At 34.3% G+C, this 26,574-nt stretch overlaps 1 protein-coding gene across 3 annotated transcripts in view; it reads right to left on the reverse strand.

Annotated features, from left to right (window-relative positions):
• The window catches only part of RPGRIP1L (RPGRIP1 like), a 99,399-nt gene that overhangs the window by 62,754 nt on the left and 10,071 nt on the right, over positions 1-26,574 (reverse strand). For all 3 annotated transcript variants that reach the window (XM_030832946.2, XM_030832945.2, XM_060289329.1), the window contains 7 exons: positions 25,677-25,975; positions 22,321-22,423; positions 20,874-21,017; positions 11,646-11,751; positions 9,536-9,682; positions 8,158-8,231; positions 2,149-2,288 (listed from right to left, as the gene is read on the reverse strand). In XM_030832946.2, the coding sequence (XP_030688806.2) occupies positions 2,149-2,288; positions 8,158-8,231; positions 9,536-9,682; positions 11,646-11,751; positions 20,874-21,017; positions 22,321-22,423; positions 25,677-25,975 (1,013 nt within the window). The remainder of the gene's footprint in view (positions 1-2,148; positions 2,289-8,157; positions 8,232-9,535; positions 9,683-11,645; positions 11,752-20,873; positions 21,018-22,320; positions 22,424-25,676; positions 25,976-26,574) is intronic.

Raw genomic sequence — 26,574 nt, forward strand, 5'->3', positions numbered from 1 at the left:
AAAGTAAAATTAAACAATTTTGAAATCTGTAATACAAAAAAGCAACTTTCTAAATCTTAAAAGATTTCCTTAAATAGACAACTTCAATTTTTTGTTTAGTATTTTCCTGGAAAAAATTGTTTAAAGGCTGTATTATTTTTCTTATAATCTATTTTAACATTTTCACAAAGAAACAAAAACTGAAATTATTAGACCTGTAAATTTCAGGTATGCAAGCAAAAATAACTAAAATAATAGTTGCATTAAAAAGAAAGGTTCAGTTCTAGAAATTTTTCTTAAGAAAATAATCAGATAAATGTGTAAAGATTTGTGTAGAAAGATGTTCAGGGTACTTAAAAAAGCTGAAGCTATTTAAAAATTCAACAATAGAAGACTGTTAAACAAACAATCTATGGTACATCCTCACACTGGAAAACTATGACAGCCATTATAAATGATGATGATGCGAATTTATATTTATACTGAAGGAACGATTTCACAATACAGCAAATAAAAAAGCACATTATAAAATTGTATGTATACATATAGAAACAACTCTGGAAGGACATATAAAAAATATTAATAGTGATTACGTTGAGGGCTGTGGGACTGAAAAGAACCCCCAGACTTAATCCAACAGTAATAAACAGGTTTTAAAAGACCACCAAGATTCTATCCTCTTAAGAGTTTCTTACCAGAGACCAATTCAAATGTGTAAAGATAAGAGTTTTGGAACTTTTGATATCTAGGGAAGTACAGAAAGCACGGGAACAAGAAAGGTTTATTTCATTTCTCTTTCCTTAAGAAAGAAAAGAGAGAGGAAATACAGAGCCCTTCCACGTCGGTGGAAGAATTTATTGAGCAACTACTAAACAAAGCACTCTGTTAGGTATTCAACACTACATATTAAAGTTAGGAACTAAGAATCTTTGACATAAAAACTTTAAAATATCCACCCAGTCAGAAATCATATCATTTTATTCTACTCACAGTCTTCTGGAGAAAATTTCATAAACTGTCTGTCATCATTTAAACCACTTGGTAAATAAATATTGTACACATATTTCATTGAAATTAAGACCCCATTGATTATAAGATGTGTTCCAATTTCAGACTTCTTAAAATGTTAAAAAAAAGTTACACCATAATTTAAAAAATGTTATCACCTATAAGATGCTTCCCAATTTCAGAGATATTAAAATGGGAAAAAAAATCTTAGAGTTAACAAATATGGCATTGTGATCTAAATCAATATAGAGAGTACTGACTAGGTATGTAACTGTTTTTTTAACTGAGTCTGCATTAAACTTTTACGTGTTCTCATGCAACTGAATTGCAAGTGTCAAAAGGAGCAACCTTATTATCACATCGCTGGGTTTACCTACTGGCTGAGCAAACAGATGCAACACTTGAAGCAATTAATTCACTCCCCTGATTGTGCATTTGTGTGTATATGTGTGTATAATATAGTAGAGCAGACATCTACTTTAATTATATAATTATTTTACTTCTGTGAGACAAGGTGAGATCTGGGACTCATAACATGTAACTTACTAATGATTATTATTTTAGCAGGGACATCTTGACAAGGCTTCTTTATTTAAGTTCTCTGTCACGGAACAGAATTAGCCATCTCACTATCAGATCAAAAACAGCCAAGCAAGACTTCTGCCGTCCTCGGCTGTCTTACACTGCCTTTTTATTTTTCTCCACTGCACCTGCCACCACCTAGTGTATCACATATTTATTTAATTACTGTCAGTTTCTCCCTCTTGAATTTATGCTGCATGAGGACCAGGTCTTTGTTTTATTCATTGCTGTATCCCCAGAACTTAGAATAGTGCCTAGCACATACTGGTGCTTAATAAACACTTGTTGACTCTTGAATAAATTCAGGAAAATTAAACAAATTAAAGACAACCTGAACAAGAGTAACTCTGAGAAAAAAATAATTCCTTTGGCATATACGCTAAGCTGAGTAAAGGGAAATTTTGAGCAATCAATACACTCATAAAAGTGGATGACTGTTAATATAGGCTGTGTCCCTAGTACGCAGCAAGGTGCCTGGCAAAACAGCAGGCGCTGTAATAAGTACTTATCAAGTCAGTGAATAACAATGAGTAACACGCATGTCTGAAACGAGTAAGTCAGTAGTCATTTTACATGTACCTCTTTCAGTTTTTAATCTGTCAAGGATTTCAGTTTTGTCTGTTAAATCAGATTTTAAGGCAGTCTCGAGTTGAGCAATCTGTACTTTCAGCTGCTGTTCCTTTAACTTCCATTGCTCTTCATGGGTAGCACTGAAGGCACTGCAAAACACACGTGACAGGCAAGGAGAGCTTGGAAATCAGCTTCAACCGAAAATAATAAAGAGAAAAGCTTTTAGTGGCACAGAGACCACTGTCATCATGTCTTAGGAATTAAGTAAACATATGCTGGTCTGCTGCTGTTGAAACCAAGGCGCCTTTCTCAGGCTGCGGTTAGGCAACATGAAAGAGTTTGTGGGATGAGCAAAGGAACTGGCCTTAATTTAGAGCTCTAAAGTCAGAGAAGTTGGCAGTGTGCAGCTTTTGTGGGACTAGTAAAGGAATTCAGATACTGTACATACTCCAGAGGAATCCACAGTTCCAAACCTCAGCAGCAGACATCGGACAAAACCATTCCCTACCACGAATAAACCCTAATACAGAGAAAAGGGACTCCCCACCTGATCTTTAATTCCAGAATTTGAAACTTTTAAAGAGTCTGTGATAATAGCATATTTACAAAATACTGGCCACAAAATGATAGCATTTTGAATTATAAGACGGCGATTCTGATATTAAGAAGCAATGATCATGCAGTTTTTGTCCTAAAAAGCAAACAGCAATAGGCTAAGAACAAACGGTTTTACTCATAACGCATGACTGGGGTGAAAACCCAGTAAGAACACCTTGATAAGGATGATGTAGATAGAATTATTATTCCTCAATAAAAGTGTAGCAGTTTAAACTATCATGAAAATCTACTAATGATCAGCCCCGGGATTTTGGAAGAATCAGCTGAAAAATAACTAAATGGTACGCAGAAGCTATACAGTAAACATTCGTTTAGGCCAGTGGTTCCCACATGCTGGCCTACGTGAAACACTGGTGCTAGGTTAAAAATGCAGATTCTGGGGCCCAGGGATTCATAGTTTTCCCCAGGTGATAGCCAGGTTTTGGAAAAACTGATCTTGATCTGTACTTCAGCAGAAAACTATTAGCTGTGAAGCTTGATATGACTGAATAATTATCAGCAGCTTTGACCCTTCTGCTCATTTTAAACCCAGTAAAGGAACCAGAAATTTACAAAATCTGGTTTTGTACTGATGATGAAGTAAATGGAAAAGAAACTTCTTATTGAAAATTGCCCTTAATGTTGCTCCCAGCTAGTCTGAGGTTTTAGTCCAAAAGAGATACTTTTCTGGGAGGCATAGCTTTCAAAAGAACAAAAAACTGTATATTTCTTTTACAGTCTGAATGTTTCTATTGCATTTAAAATAACATGACCTTAAAAATAAATGGAATTCTAGAAGTTTCTCTAAATATGACATCTGTTTCTTCAATCAGTGTTCTCATTTCGCGTATGGAACCTTAAAAAAATACATGGATCTGGTATACTAATGTTTTAAGCTAATTTTATCAAAGGTAGAGTTACCTAGGTTTAAATGAAATCCAAATATGTACTTTAAATACTAAAGTAAAGAATATTCCCTTACATTTTCATTTTTTGATAAAGGACAAATATATTTCAAAGTATATATACCAAACACATACACATGTATATACACATGTGAGTGTATATGTGTGTGTGTGTCTCTTATTATTAAAAGTATGTACTACCCGGAAAAAAAATTAGCATGATGAAATAGGCACAACCATACATTATATCAGCCGCTAAAAATTAGAAACAGTAGTGTTCCAACAGCATTAGTACCAGCAAAAAAGATCACCAACAGTTAATCTGGCAGAAACATCAGAAGCTGTATGTGTTTAAATTAAGAACAATTTAGCAGCCTGGTTTTTCCAAACCCACAAAATACTAGTGTAAATCAGCATAAGTCACTCTGAATTTAGTCCACTGCTATCTTCCCTCTAAATTTAGGATTACATTCCACTGGAGTTTCATGAGGAATTCCTTTTGAATTTACTGTATTCCTCTATGCTTGGAGCCATCTGTGTAACTATAAATGGTAAACCACATCTGGCTCCATTTTCTTTGTAGAGGCTGTGTACATGATTAAATCTGCATATGAGAACAGTCTTTGAGAACCTTTTATTCATGAAAATGTTTTTGTACATTGCCTACAGTGACAACTGAGGAGGGGATCATAGTTGGTCTTTGTGCACATTTCATTGTTACATTATGTTGCTGGAGTGATAAAATATCAATCTGCAGTGGAATGCCCATTGGTTCCTGTGGTCATTGGCATGTCCATTGGCAGTCATGGGTCAGCATACTGTAAATACACACCCTCGATCAACAACATGATAAGATAAAAAAAGAGTTGAAGAATTCATCTCCACCCTAAGGTCTTTTATCTTACAGAATGAATTCCTTTTATTCCAATGTTCAAGGGTATCCTAATGTGAGAGATAGGGAAGAATAAGCTCTAATCATCCATAAAGAAATCCGTAGGTACCTTAGTTAGGCCTAGTGGAAATTAAATGCATATTAACATGGGGATATTTCACTTACTAAAGGAAAAACGATGCCCCAAATGTACTCAGTTTGATTTCTGGGAAGCACAAAGTGCTCATTTAGGATCATAGGCGCTTTCATGTCTCCTAGAATATTGTAGGGGACAGGTGTTCGCGTTACAGCAGCGGTCCCCAACCTTTTTGGCATCAGGGACTGGTTTCGTGGAAGACAATTTTTCCACGGACAGGGGTGGGGGGTGGATGGTTCAGGTGGAAATGTGAGCGATGGGGAGCTGCAGATGAAGATTCACTCGCTCCCTGCCGCTCACCTCCCGCTGTGCGGCCTGTCTCCTAACAGGGGGTTGGGGACCCCTGCTTTACAGAAATGGAGCACAGAGAGTCTATGGGTGGTCAGCAGTGCTCGCTTAAATTTTGGATATTAGATGGCTATCACATTGTAAAAACCTGAATCATCCAATTCTTAAAACAGTTAATATCATCTTCAAAAACTGGACCAACTCTTCTTTTAAATAGTTATTAGATGAGTGTCTCTCAGGGAGTTAATACCTTAAAATCACCTTTAACAAGAGTCTCTGGATTCAAACTCAAATTGACTGAGTCTGAATTGGATGGTATTGGGGGATGGGGAGGAGGGAAGGTGGGGAGGTTTCACAGGGCTGGTGAAGCCTCCATTTTATTGTTCTCCAAGTTACTGATATACATTATAGTTGAAGGACTACTGCATTCATCAGCTATATCACCCTAAAACTATATACTAACTTCAAAAATGAGACCCAGCTGTACTATATTATAGTATAGAATTTCTCTCTGACCAAATAGAAAGACTTAATTGCAAAAATTTTATTCTGAGTTTTTTAAATGAACATTTCTTAAAGTTATACTTATTTCTTGGCATAGTATCAAACATGCTATAACGTATTAAAAAAGGCTCATACCAAATACTAACATGAAGATTTTACCTTACCAGATGATTCTCTAATATGTCATATGTCAAATAATAAACACATTAAAAATATCATTTGAAAAAGGAAGATGAGAATGCAATATGCACATCACATTTTTCTCCTGAAAACTAGCCAATTTTGAATAACAAACAAATGCTCTCCTTTTAAAAACATGCTATCACTATGACTAACCAAACAGGGAATATATGTAGTTTGTGATGAGCATTAGTTACTGGCAATGATGAATAACACTGCCATGAAATACAAGAGCTGTAAAGAATCTTGGGGAGGATGTTAATTTTTGTAGAGTTTTTCCAACTATGCTTCTGAAAACACATTATATATTTAAAAAACTGTATTAGAGAATTTTACAGCTCTATTTACTATCACATGTGCTTGCCGGGTTTTGTACCTAAGTGACATTTTTTTTTGACACAAATGTTTTGACACTCATTATACACATTTACTTCCATACACCTCACACAAAATTCAAGTGTAAGCAGCATGATGAAGTCTGTTTTTAATGTGACAGGAAAAAAAAGGCTGCTCAAATGCAAAACATTAAAAATAAAAACCTTTCAAAGTCAGATTTACACTCTTAGATCATCTTCTAATATGGAAAGATAAAGTTTCATGGTGATAAACTAAATATGAGAAAAACATGTCTTTCTTAAAATTTCATTTATGCATTATTCCCAACTAAGTTTAATGTTTTTTATTACAAGAAAGTACTTTCAGTAAATCCTCAAATTGAGGGGAAGTAGAAAATGTATAAGTAATGACCAAATGGCACTTATATTCATGTATTAAGACCATGTTAAATTACTCGAAATTACAAGATGTTAAGATAAATATAAATCAATAAAAATTTCTAAATGTGTGACAGTCCTGTTATTCCATGAATGTTTCCCTTTGCATATACAATTTTCCATTACAATTAAAATCAGAGATAGGCACAGAGAAAAAAAAATTCAAGTTTTAGAGTCAAAAGAAATGGGTTTTAGTCCTGTACTGGAGTCTCAGCAATGCTGTGTGACTCTGTACAAGTCTCTTAAGTTTTCTTGAGTCTCAATTCCCTCATTTATAAGATATGGGGATAACATTATTTTCTCTGCCATGTAATATGGTGGTGGTGTGATCTCTCCATATAATGAAATTTTAAAATTTCAAACATACAACTACTATCTACTTAGGTATATATCACTATAAACCTATGCATTGTTCTATAGAGACAGAAATACCATAAAATAGGAGGTATAATAAATGCTTTAGGTAAAATTAATCGGGGCTGATGAGAGTGGGACCAGAACAAAGCACTGAGGCCAAATGATCTGGGAGGGGGCGCAAGGCAAATTCCACATAAAGCTGTTTAGCCAGTCCATCCTTGCTGGAGAGCTCAAGACGTTACTCTAACTGAGGTCTCAAACCGCTATTGGTAACTCTTAATATAATGAGCCCCTGTGCAAATATAATCAACACTAGTATAAGCAACATACATGATACATACCTCTGGAATGATGCGTAACATTAATTTAGTTATCTTTTCAAAGTAAATCAAAATAAAGGCCTCTCCCTACATTCTTCGGTATAATTTGTTTAATTCATAAAATGTAAATTTAGTTTGCAAAACATATCAAACGTAAAACATAGTTAAAAAGTTAAAGATATAACTGCAGATCAGATGGCTATTTTCGGATGTTTCCGAATATGATCAATTAGAAGCAACTGTTGAATATCAGCTCTAACATATATATTTCAATATATATAAAATTTACTTTCATGTAAACATGTATTTATCATTTATCAGTATCATACACTGAAAAGACTTAAAAATACACACACATCTGTATCATTTAAGTAAACTTAGCTGTAGAGTAGAATTCTGTTTCTAACATTACCAGAAGGGATTAATTTTTAAAATACCATAATTATGAAGCAGATAAAAAAAGAAAAGTAAAGCAGCTCTTTAAAATTCATCTTAAGATAAAGATGCGTGTGTTTTTTGTTTTAAGAAATAGAAAAAATTGTAAGCGAATACCTTCGCTTTCCACCAACAGAATCACATGAAGCTAATAGGCTGGGTAGCCCAGCAGAAGAAACAAGGGCTTGGAGAGACCAAAAGAGGTTCAAATACAATCTCTACTACTTCCCAGCTTTACGAACATAGGCAAATTTACTTAATTCTGTTTTATTTTCATTGTCTGCAAAATGGGCATTAATAATACCTACATTTCCAAGTTGTTGTGAGGAATTTATAACGATGTATGCAGAGTATTTAGCATAGTGCCTGCTAGCTTAGTTTGCATTCAATAAATGATAGCAGTTGTTACTGACAACAAAGTGATATGGTTTTCTTAGTAACAGACTGCTGCTCAGGTTAAAGAACTTATTACCAATCTCTTAAAAAAGCTTATTTTTCTTTTATAACATATATAGATTTCTTGCAATCATTTGTTGCTAGTTCTTTAATCAATATTAGGTATTCTGATATCCAATGTTTTGATAGAAAAGATCTCAAACAAGAGGAGAGAACATATGGAATCATGATTTACCTGTTATAAAGTTTATCATAGTTTTCCTTTAAAAGTTCCCGTTCCTTTTCTAAATCATTAATTCTATCCTGCAGCTGAAATGAAAAGAAAATTACACATTAGGTGTATAAAACCACGTGGGGATTAAAAAAAACACGTGAGGAGGCTAGCATGTCTTGATTTCTAAATTGCAGCTGTGAACTAGTCCACTTATATCGTCTGTATTTAATTTAGCATTGTTTTTCTTCCAAGTTGTTAAGTAAACATGAAATTAATATTTCTGTTTTAATTTAGTAGGAACGTATGCACTGCTTTATGGCAACATGTACCAAAATTCAATAAAGAACGTGTTAAAAGCTTGCTATTAAGTTTGGGGAAACATAGTATTTTTTACTGTCTTCTGCGATGAATTCCATCATTATATTCATTTTGTGTTAATTTCCAGTTGGCCCCCCAAAATAAAAGGATTAACTTTTCTTTTGGTTCATGGTTCAAACAACTTGTGTCAATCACTATTTACTCTGAAAACACAATTTCTCATGTTACTTGGAATTTACAAAGAGCCAGTAGTACATCTTTCAAATGAATGAACAAATAAAATCGTATACCTTGTTTTATCCCAATGAATAATATTTTTAGAAAAAACTTAGGGTAATAATTATATCTTGATAACTAAAATGTAGCTTTTTGTATTTATTTCTAGTATTTAAGTTTCATTCACCAGTATATTTTGTTGTTACAACCTTTTCCCATGGATCAGAGTACTCTTAAAATTCATTCTCTTCTCAAAATTCTTTTGATGCTAGTGTGAGACACCGTAAAAGATTCTTCCAAGATGAGAACAGAATGTAGACATCTTATTTCATTTCCATTCTGTTTAAGGACAAGTTTAACAGACTGCAGAAAAAGATTGCACTAGCTGGGAAACATGAGAAGCAACATGAATAGGAAGATGAGTTTTGAAACAACTTCCTAGAAAAAAAGAAATTCTCAAAATTGCTGATGTTGGAGGGCAGAACATCCTTCTCCTTAGAGACAGATCTATTCCTATAATTGTTCTGACATCTCAAATGACTAATAAGCTGTTAAGGCTGAGAAAGTTAAGTTCCTCAGGTAATCTGGCATTTGTTCGTTTAAAAATGTTATGGTTTGCTGTCTCCTCAAGGATCCTTAATCCTTTAGATAAATAGTGGATCTCAGCACATTTGCGAGTATTTTTAAGTACCGATTTGCCATGCACATAATATGTTGACTATATTTTGCTGTGCTCAAAGTGCCATGCATGTAGTTTAGGATTTTTAAGTCAATATAATATTTAAAATGTCTCTATTTTACTTTTTCAAAATAGTTATAGAGAAGTGTTAACGCAAAGGAATGGCTAAACTTTTTGGGAGCTTACCTCTTCTATTCTTCTTTCAGAAAATGTCATGGAACGTAACTGCTTCTCAAGAGTGCAGCATTTTAAACGCTGCTCTTTAAGCTGCATGTTTAGCTCATCTCCATTTGCCATCAAGGCATCATGGCTGATCCGGAGAGTTTTTTGCTTCTAAAAAACAAAAGGAAAATCCTTTCAAAACTATTTTTGGATTCTGCTTTGAATGAATGATCACCATTCCATAAATGAGTTTACTCCTGAAGTCCATGTTATAGTGTTTATTCTTTATCTCACAATGTATATATGTTACTATATTAATGTGCCATTATACAGTGTATAACATCTCCATAAAGGATACTCTTGGCCAAAGTGTATCATGAGAAAGAAAATATTTTAGCAGAGTCACACAATGTAGGCTGTTTTTGTCCTTTATTTTATTTCCTCCTAGTTTTCTGACTTGTTGATAGTGACCAGTGAGTAAATTAGTTTTAGCAAGTAATTATTTTTTCTTTTTGCTGTGGTTACAGTGGTTGGACATGCTGTCTAAAAATGCTGCTGCATGGGTTAAAAATAAATGCTGACCATAGATATTCAAACTGAAAAGATCTGTCACCATACCATATAAATAGCCTTGGAAGGTTAGCTTCTAATTGTAATACAATTAAGAATTTCAATTCAGTAAAATAGTTACTGAAGTCTTCTTAATTTTCAAAATTGACCTATTTATGAATACGTTTTAAATTCAATTTTACATACTTACACTAAAGTCTTTTCATAGAGTCCATATGACCATAACATGTAATGCCTTATCTGCTAATTAAAATCATTAAGTTTCTATTGAAGTTCTTCAATTGTTTAAAAGAAACATGGCTATTGAGCTACTTGAGTCCAATTTTTGTTAATCTTGCTTATAATCACAGAACAGTATCTTTAACCAGCTTTCTCTGTGCTTCATATCTCGGTGAAGCTGTTGGCCTGAACCTCTCAAATCTCTACCCAAAAGAGGTACCTGTGCTATCAAAGACACTTGATATTCATGGTATTTAAACAAATACCTGGAGTCACTGTTAAATGGAAATCAAAACAGTCAAAGTGATAAAAGAATGCAAAATCACTTTTTAATTCCTTTCTTAATGCTGCCTTTTAGAGATGGCTTTCAGCTACATGTATTTTTAATCTCCCTCTTCCATCCATCTGCAGATAGTGTTATCAATCCCACTCTCTAATTAATTTCTCTTTCATACACCCGTCATATTTATATGGAAGGTAGTGTATTACTTGACATTAAGGAGGTACCTGTAGGATGGAAAACATGACCCAGAGTATGGTTGAAAAATATTTATCTAATTCAATAGTGAATTTAGGCTTCAGATGACCCGCTTTGCATCAATTTACTGCTTTCCTTGTTTCAGTACTTCAAAGAAAGTACTGCTTAATATGAATTCTGCTCATCTGGAATGTTTTGGAGTTCATTAATTCCAGAACCTATGTTAATTATGCAGTGCCATAAACAGGAGTCCTCTGATGGCACATTCCTGTGCGGCCATAGTCCTTGGTAAAACAACCATGGGGATAAGAGTCTCAAGTACCGTCAACCGAAAGGTTAGGATTTAAAATAAATACACTGACAGTTGACATGAGGGGTATTAAAATATTTTCTGATACTGGTAGTGACAAAACAAAACAAAACACCACATATCAAAAAAGATTTAACAAAACTTGATTATTAATCTATTCTTAACATTGATCTATCTTGGATATTTCAAAATGCTTAGAACTGAAGATATATGCAAATACATCTAAACCTTCAGTGTTATGTGCCCATATGATTCCAGATAAAAGGAGTTAAAAATAAATTTTCTTCACCTGAGATGCTTTATGATAAATATGTTTATTATTTTAAGATGACACAGATATTTATAGAAAGTCCAAGCAGTTAGTTATTTCTTTAGTTATTAAGTTATAAATAGCTAACCATACAGGAAGTGAAATTATACACACTTGAGAATAAAAAGAGCAATCTTTAAAAACTACTTTTTAGTGTTACGACGATTCTACTTAAAAAAAAAGTTGAACACTATTTTTGAACCTTTGTATCTATGTATCACCATAATAAAATAAATTATCACAGTACCTCTTGAAGCTGAATAAATTTTCCTTCCATTACTGAAAGAGCATTGCTTTTCTCCACTAGCTGCTTATGAAGCTTAATCATTTCTACGTTGTCCCGAATGTTTGACCTTCAATGACGTATTTAAGAAAAAGAGAGAGACAGAATAAAAGATGCAAGACAAAAGGAAAGAAATCTGTGGTGGGACTACAATTTTTCATTGAATATTACATAGAAAAAAATCTACACACTTGCATATCAGTCACTGAGGTTTTTAGTTTATTATACACTTAGGATAGACTTATTATTTAAAACCAACCAGTAGTCATTCTTGAACTTTGATAAATGCACAGACTCTCAGAGTTTGAAGGGAGCCCCAAATTTGATGACTTTTGTCACTTCTACAATGACTGATAATATGAATTTAATATCATTTTATAGTGTCCTGAAACTTGGTACAGAGGACATCAGTCTTTAGCACAGCCATTGTTCCACCACCAAACTTCAGACTTATTTGAAGGAGGACTATCATACTCTTTTTCACTAAATGAAAAATATGCCATACAGCCACTCATCTTCCCACCACTCCCTCGAAACAAATGGTATCATAAGATTACCATTTATTGGAGTTTCCTCCTGGAGTTCAGACTTTTCAAAATATTTCCAGAAAAAGTGACTTAGCATTTTATACTAATAATGCCCAAAGCTGGCATTTAAATATGTTGCAGATGTGCCTTTAGCTGTAAGAGATCATTTAACGTCCACAGGGTATATAGAAACTCTATATGCTGCAATACTAGTTTGTATTTTTCCTACTGAGATTAAAGCAAATGTACAATTTAACAGGAAGATCTTGTTAAAGGTTAATCATAGATCTAAATGAATATCTGTTTTCAAAAGGCATTTATTTTCCTGACAGAGAAAGGTTCCTTAATTTAATACGTTTTACATTCAAAAGTATTTTAAAAATTGTGAAGCTTGGTTTTAGACTTCATTTTCTAAGAAAAATAAACATAAAAATTTTAAGTTCAGAAAATTATTTCAGTATTTAAAGTAAGTAATTTTACTTCCAAAACTTATCTAGTATACACATATTGGAAAAATTGTCACAACGCCCTACTGGAACCAGAAAATGGACTACATAGCTCACACATCTGTAAACCAGCTGAGGACCTGAAATACTTAATTTTCCTCTTTGATATTTGAAAGTTCATTGTATTTTGGCATCGAACAGTTAGTTGTCCTCACACAGAAGATAAACAAGTCCAAGAACCTGGATCTTGCCCAGGTACAGTCTTAACACAATGTTAAAATAATTATGTGTCTAAAACATGTTATCTAGTAGTACTGAGCACACATTCAACAGTACACTCACCAATATTCCCCTCAGTATTATTTTTACTCACTAAGAAAAAAAAAATAAGATGAAGGGAAAATATATTTTGAATAGATCTCAAGAAAATATTCATATTTTTTCATATTTATTAGTCAAAATAGAACTTACCTGTTTTCCCCAGAATTACTTGGTTTGACTGCTCAACAGTGAGTGACATTTATTGATACAAAAGGTTAGAATACTATTCAAGTAATTTCAAATCTCTTCTTACGTTTTCAGCTGTACCTGATAATTTTACTTGTTTTTAAGCATGTTAGTATTTTCAAAAGATATATACATGAGATATGTTTGAATAGTAACTATTACTTGATGACATTAACAAAAAATTAAGCCCAACAAGCCTTTCAGTCACATAGGGTCATAGAAACAGCAGGTTTTAATTTTTAATTTTCTTTGTAAGGCAAAGGCCAGTAAGTTGCAAAAACTTTCAGTGGTCTAATTGGTGGATGCTTTCTTGAGTATTTTCCTAAAGTCCTCGGAGTTTAAACTTTTCAGAATATTGACTTAGTATTTTATACTAATGATGCCCAAAGAGTGGGCACAGATACAACAGAAGTAGTATTTATAAAAGAGCAATAACAATGCGGTACTTTAAATAAAAAGTCAGTTCGCTAGAGAGTACACCTATTTTGGGATGACACAACACCTGCAAGTCTTTAACAATTATTTTAAAGTGTCAGTTTTAGGGCTTCTATACATAATAGTCATTATTATGATGGGATATTTTTGATGGCAACAATGCTGTTAAGCTGAAAGTGCAGAGTCAATGACATAAAGTACATAAAAGTTAAAAGCTACATTGTGATGAATGTGGCATGGTCTTCAGGAAGGTGTGCAATGAAAAATCATCTGAAACCTGCCAATCAACATTTTTACACAGATGAAATATGGTAAAACAACAAGGGTGTACGTGAGAGAGGAAAGAGGGAAGGAGCTGTCACAGAAAAGTGAGAAGGATGTTGGAGGCAAGAGGGAGCTAGAGTCATTGCTAAGTGGTCTGTCCTAGACCTCTCTGCATGTGAAGGAAGGCCTCAGGTTGGTTTCCTCTGAAGAAGAGACAGGGCTAATTTTATGAGCAATATTTTATGTGACCTCCACACAGTATTTTCCTGCCCTGTTCCATGCACTATGAAGGGAACATCAAATCTTCAGGATGATGACATTCGAACAGAAAGAACAATGCATAGTAAAAACATTCAGATGAACTCTGATGGTCATGTACCAATTCATACATGCTGCATTACACATGGTGAAATGATCTGCAAAGGGATATCAAGCATACTAATTAAGTGCTTTGTAAAAACAAATTTCTCATATTTTTCAACAAGGATTTTGAAAAACACTATAAAAAATTAAGTTGGAAAATGTGTTTTTTTTTCTTTTCCTTTTTTAACAGACATTATTTAGAATTATGCTCAAATCTTCTAAAACTATGAGAAGAGCTGTTGGCCCATCTCTAAGATTAAAAACAAACTGAAATAAATTAGATTTTATCTTGAAAAAAAGTAATCCAGCTCAAAAACCTATGTGCCAAGTTTCTCTCATATAATTTGAAACAGTCAAGCAATAAACTCTGAAAGAGGAATTTCTAATGGAAGCCTTGAAAACACTTGACTCCAGCTTTGCTACTGGGTGCCATAATAAATCCAGAAACTTAAAACCTCAGATATACTGAAGAAGGAAAAACTTTCAGTGGTGCTATGTAATGTATAGTCTAATATGAAAGCTTAAGAAGCCAAAATCTTTGCTCCAGTGAAAGTTTCTAATACTTCATTTCCCAGGCACACAATTCCTCCCTGCCGCAACCCCCATCAACATTTCATTCTTTGCTGCAGCAAGGATTATGAATGCTAAAAAAAGCTTCTTGATTTTTTTGAGGCAAAAAATGTTGTAATGTAGTACTTTAACACCATTTAGAAGGGAAGGTTTTAGAATACAAAAGTTGTTAGGTAAGATATTTATGAGGTAGAACGAAGAGGTTCTTTTTGAGTAACAGTTTTAGGGTAACTAACTTTGGGGGATAAGGTTGAAAACAATCTTAGGATTAAAAAAAACTCTACGCTTTTTTTTTTGGGGGGAACAGTGGCAGACTCTCTAAGTATATCGTTGAGAGAAGTGTAGGTCATTCATAGCTCTTATTAGGGATACACAGATAACAATAAGGTATCACTTATGAATAGAATTATATGAGGTTGCTAGTGAATTAAATGGAATAAGCTTCACTAAAATAGCCAAGTAAAGTCTATTTGAAAGGTAATGACTTTGCTCAAAACTGCTGCTTTAGTTCACAGATGAAAATAATGCTCCCTGATTTAAGATTGCATAAAGGAAAACGTTTGTATGTGTATGTTTATTTGCCTCTGGATTGTATCTTTCTTGTGGTGTTGGGTCAAAATGTAAATCAGAACTCAATATTTTCTTATTCTTAAACACGTGCAAGGAATGGAGGGGGACAGTTATGTAGAGCTTTCTACATGTACACAATCTCTCTACATGTACATAAACTCTTCTGAAAATGGAAGGAGCATTCCCAAGGACTGGCTGGGGACAGGAAGAACCCAAATCCTGGCTCATCTTCTTAAGGGGCCATTTTGAAGATCAAGTTTAATGGATTCTGACTAGTAATGGGAATTTGAGAATTATATTAAAAATATCAAAAAGCCCAATGAGAAATGTAGACTCACTGGCAATTAAGCTGTAAAAGCGAACTAAAGGTTTTATATTGTTTTTACTTTTGGATAGAATTATAGCAAATCGGTGCAATAATACAGGCTATTTCACAATTATCAGAAGCAATGATTAGCATGATACAGGTCTTGGATGAAAAAAACCCAAATTTATTAAATTAATACACACTGCTTACTTAGGAGGCAAAATCTTTCAGAATACCAAGGTCTCTGGGGATAAAAGCATCTGGTTTTAAAAGGTAGGAACCACTTACTCATTTCAACCTCTTCATTTCACAGTTAAGGTAGCTAAATGAGGCTTAGAGAAGTAAAGAATCTGGCCAGAGTTCTTATGGGAGAGATCCAGGTCTAAAGAGAGAAATTCTTCCTACTCTTGTAAGTTGCTTCCTTTCTCTGAGATGTTCCTAAGTTTTAGCTTTCTCTCCACTCTCACATACACACTAATACACTAGTTACTATTAATTTTGATAATTTCTGTGGTTTAAATAAAGTGCTTGGGAAACACTTTGCCAAGCAGCTATCACAAAAAAACTTAGATAACATTAATAATAAAAAACTTGGGGATAAAAGACATAGTATTTGAGTGTGATAACTTTTCATTAGGCAAATTTTAAGGTATTCAAAACAACAGTAGGAACTTGTTGGATATATTTTTAAAAAATGACAGATTACCTCCCTGTATAATAGTAATGTCTGCATGGTTATCCCTCGCCCCAGTTACCCTTCTATCCAAGAGCCGGATGTGCCCTCTAAATTAGGGGGCTGGGCAATCAGACAAATCCAAATTGAGGGGCATTCTGCAAACAACTATCATCAATGGGCTGGAAAAGACTGGAGAACCACTCTAGAATAAGGGAAACCTAAAAGTCATGACAATTAAATACAATACATGACACTTGATTGGATATGGGATTAAAACAAAGAAAAACAAAACAGGGCTTTCCTCGTGGTGCAGTGGTTGGGAATCTGCCTGCCAGTGCAGGGGACACAGGTTCGAGCACGTGCGGCGGAGCAACTAGGCCCGTGTGTCACAACTACTGAAGCCCGCGCACCTGGTGACCATGCTTCACAACGGGAGAGGCCACCGCGATGAGAGGCCCGCACACCGCAGAGAGGAGTGGCCCCCGCTTGTCGCAGCTAGAGAGAGCCTGTGTGCAGCAATGAAGACCCAATATAGCCAAAAATAAATAAATTAATTAATAAAAGAAAAACAAAACAAAAATAGCAATTAAAAAAACAGCTATAAAGGCCATTATTGGGACAATTGGGAAATTTTAATATGGACTGTGTATTTAGATGATACTACTGTTGCATTCATTGTGAAATGTCCTGAATGTGTGATAGCTGTACTGTGGTTATGTAGGAAGATGTCCTTGTTCCTAAAAGGTGCTTAGAAATGTAGAGAGGGTGACATGATATATGCACCTAGCTCTGAGAGAGAGAGAGAGGGAGAGAGGGGGAGGGAGGGGAATGGGCCTGTGCCTGAGTGGGCAGAATGCAGAACAGGCTGTGTCATTCACAAACATGCCAAGGGGTGAAAGGTATGTGTGTTCACACTACTATTCTTACAACTTTGCTGTAGGTTTGCCATTTTTCAAAATGAAAAGCTGGGGAAGAATTTTGAGTGCCAGGAAGTAATCCGCGTCTGTGCACAGCTGGAAAGATGGAGCCCCTAAAGCCAAGCTGCTTTGTATACTGTGCGGCTGCAAAAGGCCTCTGTGTTTTATGACTTGACAGTGTGCTGTCAACCAAAGGGAAGGGGGCAAGTCAGTGCCTGAAATATTTACGGGTTAAATTTCCTCCACTGGGACATTACGGCATTTACATGATTTCTAATTAAGAAGGTAAACACCCTAACATTTACTTAAAAAAACACTTAGTACAAACTAGTTACACATTTGGTAAGAGTATAAATATTTTTGGAGTTGAAAAAGTCAGTAAAAGGTAAAATCATCCTGATTTTAATGTTCATGTACATGTGTTCACTGGTTACTGCTTTGCAGTTAATTTAAGATGGCCTTTTTCATAAGCAGAAAATGTGCATTTTTATATTGTTTAAATTTTAATATGGATTTTTGTTCAAAACAACACAGACATTCAGGCTACTTGTAAATGATACAAGATTTTTTGCTAATGAGGCATTATGTAGAACATATGCAAAAATCACAACTCAGTCTTCCAAAATAGACCACAATAACAGGAAAAGACATGATTTTAATAAAAAAGAGCAGCACTGGGCTTTTACTTCAAAGCAATTAAGGGCTTTGGATAACCAAAAGTTTATGTCAAGCTGATGCCAAACCAAACTGGTCTATTAAACACATACTACGAAGAGTTTCTGTAATATTCTATGAAAAGGCTCTTTGCCATAAATATCAAGCACCGCACTCTGAAGATTACAACTACGTTAGGTTCATGTTTGAGAACAAGGAGTCCAACATTCAGATCAGACTTCTAGAATTTCAAATCTGAAATAATGTATCCATGAAAGAGAAGTTTAAATATGTTTTCCATTTTGTGATTTTTCTCTACAGTAAATTATACCAAGTTTTATATTCTCCCCAACATTTTTCAACAGTTTTCCATTAGTCTCAAAAAAATTTCTGTTACACATAAAATTTTGAGCTATGTGTAAACATATAAGAAAAAAAAAGACTTGAAGACCCTTATTTGAAGTCATTTCTTCAGTTTTCAACAACTGTATTTCAAGAAACAATGTTATTCACCATAGGTACCCTTCTTTCTAAGCAAATAACCAATAATTTTCAATTTTATAAAACTGTAAGGTAGGGTACAAATTGCTTTCATTATCTGGCCTCTGCAACAAAAGCTTCTTTAATAATACTTATTTTGTCTCTGCTTCTAATTCTTGATGTGACAAAAAATAGACTGCTATGGTGGAGTGAATAACATAATCCCCTAAGGTTAGCCTTAGTTTAGTTTTTAAGGTAAACTCTTCTACGTGTATATACTGATGTCTTCTGCTGAAAATACCTTATACTAGAAAATATGCAGACCCATCTATGACTCTAGTTCTTCGGCTGTTCTAGTCCTAGGACTGAAGGACTTTTGGATTTCCCTTTCAATTAACACAACACTCTAGTTCTTAGATGATCATATTCCTTTGGAAGAAGGAACAGCCAACACAGGGTCGATCTTACTCTTTGGGAATTTAAGAAATATAACAGAGAAAGTAGTCTGATAACCTTGTACTCAGCTGTTGAGGAATGGGCTCCAAGCTTGGGCTTGGCCTAATGCAGAATTTTTATATTCAGATAATATTTTAAATATGGCTGTTGGCAATTTATTAAGATCACCATATTCAGTTTTGGGGTCTTCAGCACTGTTCCTCACAAGGAACCATTTATTGGTTTTCCAAGAAGGCTAGGTCTATTCTTAGGGGGAACGTGGATAACTCCCAGGTATTTAAAACCCTGGTTCAAAGCCAGGGTTCAAATTACATTCCCTATTACAAATATAATTCTCAAAAATATTCATTTTTCTTTTGCCCTGCACTTAGAAGGGTATATTAATGTCACTAAACATATAGAATTTCATTACAAAATTTAATTTTACACATAACTTTTTAGGAACACAAATTAGTAGAGATAATATTAACCTTTTAAATCTTTGAAATAAAAAGCTTTTCATATATTTTTGGCCCACTTTATTTTTTTAAAACAAGTCTTCTATTATGCATCTTAGCTTTTTCAAATATAACTATGTAAGGTTTGTTTGTGAAAGAAGAAGTAAACTCTGATTCTGAAATGAAAAAGTGGAAAATCATACTTGGTTTTTCTAAATAAGAACCTACTCACATAAGTATGATATATCACTTGGTAAGGGAAAAACAAATAGAGGATCTAGGTCTGGTTTAAAAATATATTAAGAGAGGGCTTCCCTGGTGGCGCAGTGGTTGAGAGTCCGCCTGCCGATGCAGGGGACACGGCTTCGTGCCCCGGTCTGGGAAGATCCCACATGCCACGGAGCGGCTAGGCCCGTGAGCCATGGCCGCTGAGCCTGCGCGTCCAGAGCCTGTGCTCCACAACGGGAGAGGCCACAGCAGTGAGAGGCCCGCGTAACGCAAAAAAAAAAAAAAAAAAAAAAAAAAAAAAATATTAAGAGAGAAATAAAAGAGACAAAAGATATAACAATCATATGCAATGTGTAGAGCTCATTTGGATTCCAATTCAAACAGCAGGAAGTCATCGTTACAGAAGTTTGAATATAAACTAGTTATTAGATGGTATGAAGGAACTGCTGTTAATTTTGTTAGGTGTGATAATGGCACGGTGATTACATTAAAAAAATTCCTTATCAGACAGCAATATATACTGAAGTATTTACAGGTGTGATGACATGATATTTGGCAGGGGCTAATTAATTAAAGAAAATGAAGGTGAAGGGATAGATGAAACAAGATTGGTTAGCATGTTGATAATTGTTAAAGTTGAGAGATGAGTACATGAGATTTCAGTATACTACTCTCTGTACCTTTGAGTATGCTTGTTCCAAACAAAAAGAAAAGGGCCATAAAGGAAGAAAATAATTCAAGGAAGAATATGGTAAAAAGATAAAATCTTGTTGGAAGCACAAAATGAGAGAAGAGGTATTAGGAACCAACAAATGACAAAGGAGGACGGAAAAGAAAATACTATATATTATCAAACATCAAAAATGAAGAGGCAGCAAGGAGACTACTGAAGGGCCCCACTGTCACCCATGACAATCAGCAGAATTCGATGCAAACTTTGAATATTAGGAGAGGTAACATCTTTATGGGATGAAAAAAATGGGTACTGTATTATGGAATTTACTACCTTTTAAGGTTGGGAAAAACAAATAAAGTTGGGCTTATTCACAAGGTATGCCAACAGCTGAGTCCTTGTCACACATATTTTTTTGGTAGGTACAATCAAATGGTATCAGAACTTCCTACCCGCTTGGTAAATGAGCAGAGGAAACAAGATGAGGCAGAGTAGGTTAGGGAAAAATGCCCTTAGACTTGAGTTGTTGATAGCAGTTAGTAGGTCTAGAGCTGGCTTATATGAAGAATGTTAAGTAAAAACATGATTTTTAAATAGACTAGGCTTATCCTTCTATGGCACATGATAAAGTATTTTAAACTAATTTTGACCTTATCAAAGTGATATTTCTGTTTTAACATACCTTTGATCTGTAGCCTGCTGTTCTCGAAGCTGAAGAAGAGATAACTCAATTTCATTTTCTTTTCTCCTCAACTGAGTTTTCAGGATCTCAGCCAAGTGCTCTAACTCTTCTATCTGGCCTCTCTGTGACTGAATAACATTTTCTCTGAAATAAAGAATCTTTACAAGAATTTGCAGCTTGAGGGAAAATCTGCAGTATATAAGAGCAGTACAAAGAAAGTGCTTCATAGTAAAGGGCAAGCAAAAGTTAAAAATTTTAGCTTAAATGCCCCGGCACATAGTGAAATAGTAGCAGATTAAATGTGATGATTTGGAAGTACATATGGAAGAATTCAAGGTATTGCTTTATATAAGATAATGTCCTAGGCAACGGACTGGACTGTGGTTCAATTCAATGCAGTATTTACCTACTAAGTACTCTGTGATCTGGTCTTCTCCAGATAATTTATGTGCCTTTGTTCTTTCATATGCACACCTGCCTACATCACCCAAATTAACACTTCATAGAGAGAAGGCAAGAAGTTTGCAAAACATAACTTAGTGGTCTCTGCTTTATATTTTATCTCTACCATGTCTGGCAGCATCCCAGTGTATCAAGCCTCAGGACTGGTCTGAACCCTTGCTTTTCCACTGACTAGCAGGAAACAAGGTTAGGTCTAGTCTTTTAGTTTTATTCTTTCACAGGCAATCATTACTGTAACTGGTATTTAAAATATTCAAAAGTAAAAGTTTAAGCCAATATTATTCTTAAGCAGCTATCTAAAGTATGATACTCTTTGTCTCCTGCTTTCTCTCCTCATTCAGAATTGTTACTTTTTGATGATCCAGGTGAAGGCCTTATCTTCATTTGTGTGACTTACAGACACTGAGATCACCATGAGGCTTTGATTAACTGGAAAAGTAAGCTAAACGTGGCAGAAGTAACTTTTTTGAAACCACAGTATGATGAAGAATGCGGTACCATAGAATCAGCATGAAACAAAATCTGAAATCCATATGTATTTGATAGCTCCAAACTTTTAAGCCACTCCCTCCAATTCTTTTTTCTTTTTTTAAACCACAGAAAGGCTAATTAATTCATGATCTAAAAAACTCTGAAAAACCAAAAAAACTACCTGTAATTCTTCTGAGAATGAAAATGTTGCCTCTGAAGCTTATACTATTCTAAATGACTGGGCTTTATGCCATTCCATTGAGGGGGAAATTATAATAAAGAGGACTCTTCTCTAAATGCTTCCACTGAGGCAACTGGTTAAGTTTTTCATTTACCTCATTGTACTGGAAAGATGTTATATAATATCTGTTCTTACCTCACAGATCTAGCTGTATTTAATGGAGCAAATTATTTGTACACAAACCAATTTTGTTTAAAATAAGGGCAAGGGAGGGATCAAAAAAGACATGATCAATATACAGTGTTCTAAAATGATCACAAAAAGAATACATACAAATTTCTTATTTCTCCTCTGGCTTCTTCGAGTAAAATGTTGCCATGTTTTGTAGGCATGGGTTGCAGAGTTTCTGCTACATCTGTATCTTGGAATTTAATACCTAAAAATAAATTAATAAGATTATTAATTAGTGAAGTTATTTAGAAAAGAAGGACCCTTGACTTGCTATCGTAAGGAAATATGCAAAACAATAAAGTCTCTTAAGTACTGAGAGATATGTGCTCCATAGTACAGAGAATCAGACATACATTGCCAAAGGAACTGTTAGATCTCAGCCACCAGTTGGCATTAAATAAAACACAGCAACAAGTATTGCTCATTTAACAAATTCTACTATGGAAACCAAATTACCCAGAAATAGTTTTATTCAACTTAGATTTAGAACTTCCAAAGTAAATGCTGAAAGAACCAAAATTTTAACAGGTCTTTACAATATAAACTGAGGTATGAAGGAAAAAGTTTTCAAAATCGTGATTTTTTTTGAGTATTTTTGATAAAGTTTCTTGATTTTTAAATTACTCATTCATACCCCTTGACCTTACATTTTGAACCTTACCTTCATTTGTGTGATTCACAGATACTGTGAGCGTTAAGTCAAAATGTTTCCTGTACTTTCATTTATTCTACCTCAATAAGAAAATCCATATTTAAACAAACGTAATTTGAGACGAGATCATCAATAGGATTCCTTTAAATGAAACATTTTGCTGCTGCACTTAAATATAATTTTTCTTATAAAAATAATTACAATTTTTGTAATTTACAATAATTTTGTAAATATTGTAAATTACAATAATTTTCACAAGCCTGGCCCCATTGTTAAAAAGGAGACATTCTTTTAATTATAGGAGTTACTTTACACTTATAGAATAATTAGGCTATTAGTTTTAGGTAAATGAAGTATGACAAATAATTTAGATTTTTAAAATGGAGAATAGTTCCAGACATAAAGGTACAGAAAAAACTCATTCTCCTTATAAAAGTTTACTTTTTAAAAATGAGAATTTTAATTAGGAAAAATGGAACTATCATTTCCTATTTCCAAAACTTTCAACATTTATTGCTGTAATCCAGAGTAAAGAATGGAACAGGCCCTGCCTAAAACATTACAATAGTTTACTGTGTTAAAATTTGCCAATTATATTATTTTGGCAGTAATACTAATTCTTAAGCTTTTCCTACATAAATCAAGGAAAAACTAAACATTACTACTAGAACTTAAAAAAAAACCCCACTTATACTCAAAACATATCTTAAAACTTACAGTCTCATGGTGATTTTCCAATGGCTATATTTAAAACGTATACACTTTATAATCTTTCTACTGGTTCTTCACAATAAGAATTGTTTTTACACTACACTGATCACACCTTAAGCCAGTACTTTCTATCCTTTATCCTGACAAGGTACAAATAGGAAACGATAATATTTGTACAGCAGCTTTGGGGGGTAAGACTGCTTGTGGCCCAAGAGGGTCAGGGTTCTTGCCCAGCCCCTCAGGCTGTGGTATTTCTGACAACTCTGGTCTAAGTCCCAGCCGCAAAGGCGGTCTTGAAGAGTCTATTAAGGCTACTAAGGTAGCGATCTTGATAATGATGCCTCAGGTTTACACAGAAAGAAGTTAGGAAAGCATTCATTACTATTTAATCCTTTGTGCAACTTCTATGTCCTAGATTCTGTACCAAACAGTGAAAAAGTTCTGAATTACTAACAGTGTAAATACAAGGAGAAATTAATCTATGTAAGTAACATTTTAAAGGCCCTTCTATTCTGTGGCTCTTCTACAAGGAGAAACTTCCATCAAACTCTTCTATTTAAACAACAATTCATAGTACTAGATTAGCTTGCCATGTTAATCTAATATTTGGGCATCGTTTTTATTTAGCATAAAAGACCTTGCAGACCACAGGGATCATCTTGCCCAACTGTAGTCACAGATGACAAAACTAAGGTTCAGAGAAGATAAATGACTATTTAAAGGTAAAATATATTGTTGTGGACCTCCCATCTCCTGACCTTTCTTCTAACCTGGTGTTATCATTCCATTTTACAGATGTGGAAAATGAGGCTCTGGGAAGTCAAGTGCTCTCTTCCACATAAAAAGTTAATTAGCAGCAGAATATATTTTTGATTTATAATTCATTATGATTACTTTGGTTATATTCAAAGTCTACTGCTAATCTCACATAGCTAGGAGTAGCCAAGCTCTTTTATCCTGGAGCTGCCTCCTGCCTACTATGGAGGCCTTACTGACTTCAAAGGAACTCTGTCTAGGGAATATATAGTGTTAACATTTTGGCTTGGAGAGAAAAATAGAACAAATTTTTCTCTTTTTCTGTTCAGATGGTGTTTTTTGTTCCCTCAATGAATTGAAAGTTTTACATGATTTTTTTATTTCCCTAAAAATGTTTGGTCTTTAAGTGGAGCATGTTCCAAACAAAGATGAACTAGAACTAAAATTCGATTTCCTTCCCTAGTAGTTGAAATGAAAAAAGTATTCCTTAAAATATTTATTGACTTTTTGCTTCATTATAAATAAAGTTTGTCTGTGGGTGGAGGGAATGGGGAATTTTCATCAGAAATACTCAGGTTCTGTCTACAGTATTGAGTCTTCTATATTCAACTGAATTGCTCTGTAAGCTGGGTAGGTTTTAGGTGATTCATTTTTAAGATGAGAAGAGTGATTGACCAATGATCATTTTTTGAAGATGGAAGAGACCTTTATGGTCGCTTGCTTAAATCCTTTTATTTTAGGTGTAAAGAAAACTCAACTTCAGAATGATTAGAAGACTTGTCCAAGGTCACCAGACAATAAGCAGAGGAGCAAGAACCCAACTTTTTAAACCCCTAGTTATGTGCACACTCCACTGTCAAGCTGCCTCCACACCATGAGGAAGATATAAACAATTCTGTAAAATTTATAGAAGGCCTTTGGATGAAGAACCTAAGTGTGATCCTTCAGAACAACAGTGTGACCATATGAGCAAATTAATGGTTTCTCTATTTGCCTGAGTCAATGTGATTTCCATCCATAATATAAAAAACCAACTCAAACTAAACTAAACCCGTAATTGATGTAGTTTCATACATGCTTCTTTTATTAGTTAGGAGGAATAGTTTTACTAGACAAATGTAAATGTTTTATTAGACAAATTTGAGCATGATCTAGTGATTCTTATATAAAATGATCTTCATGTTAATGTGATTTTATCAAAAAGTCAAAAAATGATTTCTCTCTTTCTAAAGACACTCAAAAACATGAATAGTACAGAAATAAAACTCTGTATGTATGTATGTGTGTGTAAAACAAGTTATTAACTTAAATTTAGGATTTAATGTAAACTTTATTTTACCTTTCCTGGGGCATTCCTGTAAGCCTGCATTTTCATTCGCTTTTCTACGCCCAGTGTTAACACGAGATTGCACATAACTGTATGGAGTTTGCCTGTGACCCTGGATCTGAAGTTGCTGTTTGGTTGAAATTAGTCTGTTTTTGAGGACTTCATTTTGTCTTTCAAGCTCATGAACTTTCTCTTGCAGCCGCTCAATCATTTCTTCCATTTCCACATCTCTTCCCAGCCGCTTGGGGCCGCCACCAACCCATTCATATCTTTTCTTGTCATTAACTAGCCGTATTAACTTGGTGGCCATTCTAGGGAAATAATAAAAAGATGAAAAGGAATGTGAGAAGTCAGCATAAAATGCATTCTGTTGAAAGGAACATAATCACTGTGAAGACTTCAGTGCAGAACCTGAATAATAAATTTCAGGTTTTGATGTAACTATTACTGCCTGTGAAGAATCCTTTGATGATAATTGAAACCACTGGGCAACAATCTGCTTTATAGCACTGACAAATAACAGTTTCCTAAGGCTTATCATTTAAGGTTAGTAAAGAGAGGACACATATTTACTCCATATGTTCCTCAAATGCAATTTTTAACGCATGACCTTATGTAGGAATGCTGTATGCACTTAAATGTAGCTACAGATTGTGGATATGGTGGGTTATATCTGCAAGCCACAGTAAGTTAAAACTTTTCAAAATTGTATTAAGACTATGCAGCATTTAGGTGATGTATTGTTTTCAGTTTCTCTAGGATTAAGACATATTACAAATATAAAAATGTTAAAATGCATAGATACATACATATTAAAAGCCCAATGAAAAATTCAAAAGAAACCCAAATGCACCATTAAATGTTGCTTAGTGCTCAAGAAACATGCCTGTTTAATGGTAGAACTTAATTA

This window comes from Globicephala melas, chromosome 19 (assembly GCF_963455315.2).
Source record: "Globicephala melas chromosome 19, mGloMel1.2, whole genome shotgun sequence".
Lineage (NCBI taxonomy): Eukaryota > Metazoa > Chordata > Mammalia > Artiodactyla > Delphinidae > Globicephala > Globicephala melas.